Source organism: Poecilia reticulata, linkage group LG10 (assembly GCF_000633615.1).
Source record: "Poecilia reticulata strain Guanapo linkage group LG10, Guppy_female_1.0+MT, whole genome shotgun sequence".
NCBI classification, from domain to species: Eukaryota; Metazoa; Chordata; class Actinopteri; order Cyprinodontiformes; family Poeciliidae; genus Poecilia; species Poecilia reticulata.
This window is the reverse complement of record NC_024340.1, coordinates 12983404-12993238: the sequence shown is the minus strand read 5'-3', so window position 1 is coordinate 12993238 and position 9835 is coordinate 12983404. Positions and strand designations below refer to the sequence as shown.

The window sequence follows — 9835 nt, the reverse complement described above, 5'->3', positions numbered from 1 at the left end:
TATATATAAGAAAATAGATGGATGCATTAAATAAGGTACAAAAATACATAATTTTTTCAATGAAAGTCAATACAAATTCATACTTTCGTTTTCTACATTTGTCAGGATTCTTGTCTTATTAGCCTAAAACGAAAGCTGGTTATGAAAAACCAATCAACAGTTTTCRTTGACAAGTCCATAGTTGTATCCTTTGCTGGTGTTTTAGCTGGACTCTTTGTCCCTGTTGGGATGCTTGGGGCAGAGTGGGTGGTGCTGCTTTTTTTTCTCCCCGCTTTGTGCTCTCTTCTCTCCCTCCAGGAGCTGCTGCTCATTATTGCAGCGGTGGACAAGCACGGCGTCCTTGTTTTGGGAGGCTTTCTGCGACAACAGTCGCTGCAGCATCTGTTTATCGGACCGCTCCCGCCTGAAGTCGTCCTCGTAGATCTTGAGCTGAAAGGATTTCGCAGAAATGAACGAGATTATTATTTTAAAACAATTTCTAAAAGCAGTCGGAAAAAAAAAAAATCTATTCCTGTTACTCCTCGTTTCTCATCAGTCCGACATCCGTTAGAACATACATGTTTGTAGTTAGAGGCTAGAGTATTCACAGTCTCTGCATATCTATGCATGTGTCACTGCATACATGTAAAAAGGCAATGAATACACTACCTGTTCCTGCAGTAGTGCAACCTGTTGGCGCGTCTCCTCCCTCTTCTTCCTGAGCCTCCGGTTCTCCTGCAGCGTGTGCTTGTGGTCGTTGTGCTCCGTCTGATATTCTGCTTCATAAATTTCAGTCTGCAAACACAAGACAGCAACATGGCAGTGAGCCAGTGTTAGACCTACAACTTGTGACACCACTGGGTGGTGCAGTTGACCCTCTTATTGAAGACTCTGCTTGAACATTAAGTAAAAGTTTACCCAGCAACAGAGATTTGACATCAGCCATGTTTTTCTCTTTTTTTCCCCTCTCCTTTTTGAAGTTGCTCTGAAGAGAGAGACCCACCTGACATCTAAGTGCGTCCAGCTGCTCCTTTAAATCTTTTACTTCTTGCTGCGAGTTTCCCAGAGTTCCCAGTGATGTAATTGTTGGTCCCTTTGCCTTGTATCCCGCCTCTGAGAAGGGAGAAGCTATGAAAGAGGAGGTTGATGGGATGTATCTGGAAATTTGACCACTGGAGGGACATGACGCAGCACTAAAGGCCCCCTTCAGTGGAAATAAAAGAAAAGGTGACGGGCAACAGATTAGTCACAAATGAAATCAATTGCAGGGCCTTGCAAAAGTATATTTCTGCCCTTTCAACTTTTCCTGATTTTATCACTTTGCAGCCACAAACCTCAATATATTTTTACTGGCTTCTCTTTTTAAAAGTTTCACTCTTTGAGTCTGAAAAACTCTGCACCGTTTTTTATGTTCTTGACAACTATATGCGCATCTTTGTGCTGGTTCCATTACATAAAATCCCAATGAAATGCACTGACATTTATGGTTGCAACATGACTACATCTAAAAGCTCAGGGAACACAAATACATTTGCAAGACAGTGAAGAATAAATAAGATTGCCAAGCAGATAAAACAACAACCTGCTTGACAGATGAAATGTCTTTCTCTGGGCGGTGCATTTTGTTCTCCAACAATCTGACATATTCTTGCAACTCCTGGTTTTTCTTCAGCTCTGTCATAAGCGATTGTTCGTAATACTCCTTTGCACTCTGCAATGGAAAAGGCAGCTGTAGACATCACAACGGGTAAACCTCATTTACTGCCATCATTATAGATTCCCYGGTGTACAGCGTTCCACACCCGCTCTCACTGGAGTGTAAGAGCCAGTGAGGTGAGCTCATGGTTGTGTGGGTGCTTGAAGTTTTGCTGTGTTTACTTGTTGTTGTTCAACTTTGAGGAGCAGTTGGCTGTTCAGCTGTTTAATGGCGCCGTTTTCCTGCTCCAAAGCTTCCAGTCTCCGCTGCAGACCCAGTGTGGCGCTCCGGTAAACCTGGTCCCAGTCCTCGTTAAGCTTCATCAGCTGTGGGATATTACCATCATCATCATCATCATCATCATCATCATCATCATCATCATCATCATCATCATCATCATCATCATCATCATCATCCTCCTCAGCAGCAGCAGCATCCTCATATAACCACAGCAAAAACCTTCACTGCAGTAATCAATAACATCATTCATTTCATCATCACTGCTCTCGTTTCCGTTTTGTCACCACGACAACGCGGGGAGCAGGAAGTACGGCGAGCGATATTTTAAATCTCAAAGGAGTTTGGTATTAAAATTAGGAGGCAAAGGTGGCAACCACTTTCACTACAGCTCTTTCCACATAGCGCCTACATTCCTCCTCCAGCTTTCAGCGAGAACTAGATATAATTGCCAACATCAGTAATAATTTGTTGACCTGCAGAGTTTCCAATCAGCTGCTGTTTTGGTGAGACGCTTTACCTCTTTGTTCACTCTGCGGAGCTCAGTGTTCTTGTTGAGCAGCAGCAATTTCTCYTGGTCGGTGGAGGTGACCGTCAGACTCTCAGTGATCAAAGTGACCTGTTCATCTGTGGACAACAGTCTGTCACCCATCGGGCTTGCATTTTCTGACCTGTATATGGGAAAAAGAAAAAAAAAAAACACAACACAGAATGAGGATATTATAATGCGCCATGAAAAAAAAAACCCACCAGGATGAACATTAGGAAAGGATTTCTATTATTAAGCAAAAGCATGTATGCACAAAAGAACGTCAGGTACTTTTGAACACCCACTCACACAGAGTGCACTTCCAGAGAATCAAATAGCAGCTATTATGCATACCCACGCAGACACACACACACACTCACACACAAACACACACACAGACACATTATGCACGCAAGACACAACTGTGCAAATTGTGATGTATTCCTCTGTATCAGACAATTAAAAGTGTCTGTTTACAGTCACAGATAAAGAATTTGCATATTCATAACATGAGGAAGAATTGCCTCTTATAATCCCTGGAAAAAATGTTGATTTCTAGAGAACCTCTTAGAGAAAGAGAGAGAAAAAAAAATTGCGTTCATTAATTAGTCCAACAAGCCTCCCTCCCATGCCAGATCTGTAGTGTGGTCTTGCTTTAGCAGTAAAATGCTGACAGGAGATGTACGCCCAGAGGGAATCTGTTCATGGAGGAGCTGGAAACGCTGCATAAAACTCCCCTCCGGGCTTCTTCACGCGAGCATACAGTTGGRCTACTGTAACCATCCGGGGCAGAGTACTACAAAGAGTCTTTATCTGAAATCCYCTCTCATCGGCTTTAGGGCAAAACACCTCCACAAATACATGCTCTCATCCACTTATGTACAGTGTCCCGCTGCGCAGAAAACCAAAGTTATGCAATTTCACGGAGCAAAATAAAGCAAAATAAATGGAGGTAGCAACATGTGGGGTAAGTCTGATTAATGCCAAAATAACACAAAATGCATTCAGCTAAGCCAGTCACAAAGTGTTTTTTGTTTTGTACACTGAGCAATCGAAATCTAAATGCCAAGTGATCGATCATAATATGATATTTTGTCATTTTTGTAGACAAAGTTTGACTTTCTGAAAAAAATCTTAATTCAGTGGCTTATTCAAGCTGCTGAAGACATTTGGGTAAGATGAGCTGAAGCCAAGATAGAAAGGACAGAGCCCCAAAGAACCAAGGTTGAGAACTGCATGAGGTGTCGTTTGTAAAGCTACATGGTGAAAAATTAACAGCAATAATTTAGCTTATGTAAATGGGGGTTTCTTTTTAAAAGTAATATTTCCGCCTTGTTCATTCATTTATGTCAGTGTTTCAAACTAAATATTTGGTTGACAAAATGATCTTAAGTTAGCAAAGCAAATGGCAAGACGAATTGCACAATGGTTGAGATACACAGATGAACTCAAAGTGTCCATTTAATTTCAGTACAATGACAACAAATGGTAAGTACATTGTTGTGTGAGGGGAACTTTAAATAAGCCTGAGCTGTTCACATCATGTTCACTGATTCATCAACAAACAGATGAACAGTTTTTCTTTCTTTTTTTTTTGTTTTTTTAGACCTAGCTTTAAGTGGCAAGCACAAAAACAAATACTATAGATGTCATTTCCTTCTTATTGTATATTTCTAGTTGGGCTGACACATTCTCAAAACTGAAKAATGAATAGAGAACGCTCGTCCCATTGAAACTTTTAATTTGCGTAAGCTGCTGAAACAATGCTGTGTTTGGTCTATTTACTAAAACACTAAGCAACAGTTGGAAGGAAACTTTCCAAAACTGACAGAAACACTAAAGGCCCGCTGTAAACAATAGCACTTCCCCTTTTATATCGAAACCACATTTTCTAATACGTGTGGTGCTTTTTTAAAACTGACATAAGGTTTGTGTGAAAAACCGTATTAGTGAAGTGACATATCTGAAAGTAAAAACCCAGAAAAATATTTCTGTAAGTGTACGATCCATTTCCTCCGTCACTCCACTGTATTCAACAAGACAGGTCATGTGAATCACTCAGATCACCAGTTTTACAATATGGGAAATTTAGGGAAAAAGGCGAAGTTCAAATTCAATAGAAAGAAAATGTAGCGAGGATGTCCTAAAATGACAACCAGTGCATGTCCAAAAGTCTGTTCTGGCAACTCAGTATAGGTTATTCAGAGGAACTATTGGTGCTGCAGTTAATGCAAGTATCTGTGATGACAGTGTGAGAATTGTTTTTTGTTTCTGACTTCCTGACGTCCCGTGAGCACTGTGACGCAGTTTTATAAAGTTTTAAAGCATGGGGATAGAGGCCACAATGCCACTGTTCTGCAGCCATGTTAATTAAGTTACATATTACAGAAGTAAAGGGAGCGACGGCTTCAGCTGAAACTCCTAAAAGGGAACCGAGTTTTGGCGTTTCACTATTGTGCAGTGGTTATTTTTAAATAATTTCAGTACTTCGTCAAGCAGTGAAGCTGTGCCTTTTACTCAGCGTGATCCCCATAAAGACTCATCTTTACGATGTTCAATACAAACCATTTCAGATTTAAAGGTACGACATTTTCAAAACGTATTCTTATTTTCACAGCACTGTCAGGTGGGATTTGTGAAACAGTGAACTGAGGCCTACATTGTTGTGACCTCATGGGAAACTCCAAAGTCCCCGAACATCCCCGCCTCTCACGGAGGTGAACTTTTACTCAACTGTCTGAGCATCTATCCTGATCTTTTTTAATATTCTGTCTGTAAAATAATTTAGATAACTAGAAAAGTCTGAAAATGAAAGTCAATCTATAATCTTAGACTATTTTACTATTGGAGTTAAATAATAATAAAGAAAACAGCTTTTACAAAATGTTTAAACAAACAAAAACAAAAAAAAACAGCCAAACAGCTTGAAAGGGGAGATTTTATCTCATCCTTTATAATAAGTCAGGCCGTTTTTAAGAAATTAAGTTTTCCTGTGTTCCTTTCAACGTGTAGGAAATTAACACCTGTTGTATACAAACCATAGCTCTTTAGTAGATGTGTGTTCTTCTGGACTCCGAGGAAGACTGCCRTCATCCTTAGCTGAATCATCTTGCTGCGTTCCTGCCACTGCCGCTGCTGCTGATGAGGTTGGAAATGATGAAGACGAYGACAATGACAACACGTCTCCGTCCATGACCGACGACATTTCTAAAATCCTTGCGCAAGTCTTCGTTGAAGCCCTTCTTTCATCAACTCCTGGCTCGGCATGYGGCGGAACAGCATAAACACTRATGTCAGTATTGATGTGAAGCAAAAGAGGAAGCTGCCGCGACCATGAGCCACATGACGCAAGGAAAAGGAAGTGACACGGACTTGCTGTTTCAACTCGATGTGAAGGAGGGCCTGTCCCTCTGTGGGTACTTATTCAAGTGCTGTACCTCTTGCTCACTACGTGAGCTGACGGTCCTTGAAATGTTTAGACAATTGACTGTTCATCATTTGGAGAGTTTGGGGAAGTCCATTCAGGGTGATTTTTTTATTATTATTATTATTTGTCCTAGCTCAGCTCTCGTATTGTTTTCTACTGAGTGATTTAAAACGCTACATTTGGAAACATAATTAAATATGTAGAGTTTCTGCAAAAGATGATGATAATGACAATAATCACAATGCACACATTTATTCATGCCACTTAATGATAGGGTCAGGACTACATCCACTCGTCTGCTCATTACTGTGAGGAGGAGAGGATGGCAAACTGCAGCAGGTTAATTACTGAAGCAGAGCTCCCTTCCGAGGGACAAACAAATGAATTAAAAAGATTTTTGTTAATTATGTTCCTCTTAGCCTGGCTAAGCAGTCTTTTACTTACACGAAGGAAATTAAAATGCCAACTTTGCTTGGAGGACACTCTAACCTTCTTAGTCTTAAATCTAAAGAGATTCAAGGCCTCTTAGGGTAAAGGAGGAGTGTTAAAGAACCACTCAGCCTACTAAACAGTAAAGGTACAGTAGATGCAGCGTGGTGTCTAACATAAAAATAGGCTGCTTTAAAGCTGACGAAGCTCTCTCTAAAACTCCTGTTGCATAAACATGAGATGGATTCCACTTTGATTTATAAAAAATTTAGAATTTTTTTTTTTTTTTTTTTTACAATTAGTCAAATTTAACCTGGTGAACACACAGTGAGAGATATTATTCCTGGTCAAGGACCAAGCTGATTGTGTAATTAAAGCAATTATTTATATTTAAAAGTAATGGAGATGATGGCTGGTTAGGCAAAGACCATGCAAGCAGGTCCAAACAAAACCCTAGAAAAAGTGTGAGCTATTTTATTATGACTGAATTTACAAGCATCTGTTTGTATTAACTACATTCCAAGATACAGATTTTATATATTACCACATATGCAAATAACTAATGTAAAGGCACCGCTCAGCAGCAACACACTTTCTTAAAAGTAGAACAACCAACACAAAGCAAATTCCTAAAGCTGCAGTAATTAAATTTAATGAGTTACATCAAAGTTATGGTGCTTTTCCGGACACTCAAAGATGCTTTCCAATTAAATCAGTCATTCCAATTCACATGCTGAATCTGGCAAGTGATGCAAGGATGTGTCTAAGTTTTTATGCATTTCCTATTTTTATACAGCATGTCTATTAGAACAAAAAGTAAACATTTCACAATATTCTGTGAAGTTAATAGAGGATGCATTGTGTCAAGATATCACTGTCTTGTTCTGTTGTAATTTCTATACCTAATAATTGCCTTTCTTGTCTTATTTGACCGACGGGGCAAAAAAAGAGAAAAAATTTAATTGATAAGTTAGTACATAATTTGGACTGATGTAAATTGGAGTTTTAGGTATACAGCAGGCCAAAGTGAGTAAATTTTCATTATTGAAAACCTAACATCTATATGGTACAGCACTATATTAAATAACACTTGAGTCATTAGGTACTATTCTAGTTTTGCTGTAGGGATGAATATGTGTGGTATATATGGCATATTAAAATTGCAACACTATTTTACAACATGTCCAAATATTTGTGGCTGTCTAGCTAAGCTGGTGATCCAATTGTGTGYGCAAAGGATTTCTAAATAGAAATCTTTGATTCATATGCTAGAGAAAAGTATGATATTGTGATGGTAGAAAATACAAACAAAATCTACATTATTCCTCACAAGCTTCCTCTATGTGACATAGAAACAAATATATTTTAGCTAAGGAATGTAAAAGCATGAAACATTGTAGTTTAAAATGTTGGTGTACGTTTCCAGGTTAATAAGGATAGTAATGCTAGCATATAGAGCTACCTTCACACAAAACCTTGATTCCTTAATTAAGTTGACAAGAGATTAATGTTAACTARGTTAGACTAGAAAGTGAAAAAATGCTAGAAAACATTACTCAATCGAAGTTGCAGTCGTGTTACCATTTGGTTGCAACGCCATAATATAAAAGCAGAAGATGCAACAAAAATTTTTCAGTGCTGCCCAGTCTAACTCTGACTTGCTTCAGTGATCCCATTCACATGTCTATGCCATCTATCATGCACGCCCGTCGCAGAATTGCTTTGCCAAGCACAGGCTTTGGTGGGAGGGAGTAGCGATGCTCTGCCTTTATTGACCCAAGTCTCTGTCAAAGCCAAGAACAAATGGGCCGCTACTCAATGGAGGGATTGATTTTTGGTCTAACAAGAGATCGTAGAGAGGAATCGTGAGTGTCCCATGGAGTGAGGAYGACTGAGTGGCGGACGGTTTGCCTTCTTTACGACTTCTCCCATGTGTCTGAGTGAAATTCTTCATTAGCTGAAAGGGGAAAGGGACTGGCTCTTCAAATGGTCATGGGAATAACAGCAATCAGTGTTTTAGCTTTTTATTTCCAGGCAATGTTACCTTGAYAGAGTCATCTTGGGTCAGTGACTACTCAGCATTTACTAACCACATCGCTTTCTKTTGGAAAAATAACAGACCTATTGTGCTTTGTAAGGGCATTACTGTGGTTGAGAAGAATCTGTTTAGATCATAGCATCTAAACAGATTCAGTGTATTAGCATGCTCAGTCCTGCAAATGACARAGRGAAGTCAAGCACGGGGCAGAAAACAGGTCAACCTGCACCCCCACCCACATGCAGGCTAACACWCTCACTCCCTCTCTTTAGATCAYAAAGCATGTGCTACTGGTGATTTGGGAACAGCACAGGAGAACTACTGAATATCAAATGAAGGAAGTACTTAGATGAAATCCCACAGAGCAACAATAAGCCGCTCTGAAGAATAAAAAAGGTATTTCATATGCATATGACGGTGTAAATGTGAAATACAGTTTGAACACTTGAAGTTGATTAGCATGCAGACATAAACATGACAGAGAGCGTTATTAGGCATAAACCCTGTGTGTCCTTTAAAAACAATGTAAATATGTAAGAAAAACAATTTCAGGTAACAGGTTGTCGACAAAATTTGTAATTATCGTGAAAGCATCATCATCAAGCACGCCGCTGGAAAATGTACATACAAGTAAAAGTTCATTTGTTTATACTTAMGAAGATTCATATTTAGATTTTATATACCCTTTGACAAGCACAAGGTATTCCTTCTATTATTTGACGCAAGTCAACATAGAGGGCACAAAAACATGTCTCTAACATGTGAAGTGCGTGTTTCTAGATTGTGAGATGAAGCCATAATATCCAGAGATAGCCCACACTTGAATAAAATATTGTATAAACACACAAGGCTCAGGCCAGAATTCAAACCTTTTTGATTCAAGGCAAAACAACTCYAGAACATTGCCTATTTGAAATTGTACAAATGTGCTCAAATAATTTGGTTCTAATTGGAATTAAGAGCATAGAGACAATCAAGTAGWAGTCTGTGAATGTCCTTGTGTACAAGAAACTATCTGGAATCTAAAAGTCCTGGTTGTAGTAATCGGAGAGTAATCTTAAGAACTAGAGGAGGGAAGCCAGTTTCTTCTTAGGGTTCTTTTTTTYYCCTGACTAAACAGAAAACTGTATGTGTGTGTGAACAAGAGGCGGAAAGGAAGCAGAGAATCTTGATTTTGCAAAATAACCGTATCACTGTGGATTTGACCCTAGAAGTTTGCCTGTTCCAGCTGACATGATTCCACTGACTGCATTTGCTTCTCAGCATCCCAACAAGTTCTGCTGAAACCTGTTAGTAAGCCTTTTATTTAAATCAGTTGTTTGATATCAGCCAYCTGTCTAGAGCTTGCAGGATGATAAACCCTGGGAAACAAGATTAGAGACCTCTGCTATGCACCATTCAGTGTCTGTTTTGTAATGGACTTGAGGGAGTAGCAATATAAGAACACAAGATAGAAACTAAAGCATAATCATTTGCTGGGGTGCCTTGGGGGAGTATATA

General features: G+C 39.3%; 1 protein-coding gene across 1 annotated transcript; it reads right to left on the bottom strand.

Moving 5' to 3' along the window:
* Positions 1-6: 6 nt before the first annotated feature.
* LOC103471180 (TNFAIP3-interacting protein 3) lies at positions 7-5744 on the bottom strand. The gene is made up of 7 exons (XM_008420026.2): positions 5480-5744; positions 2433-2583; positions 1858-2001; positions 1562-1690; positions 983-1183; positions 649-774; positions 7-429 (listed from the first exon to the last, which is right to left on the bottom strand). Exons 1-7 carry the CDS (start codon positions 5644-5646, stop codon positions 202-204), a joined length of 1146 nt encoding a protein of 381 aa, XP_008418248.1. The 5' UTR covers positions 5647-5744; the 3' UTR covers positions 7-201.
* Between the last annotated feature and the right edge of the window lie 4091 nt (positions 5745-9835).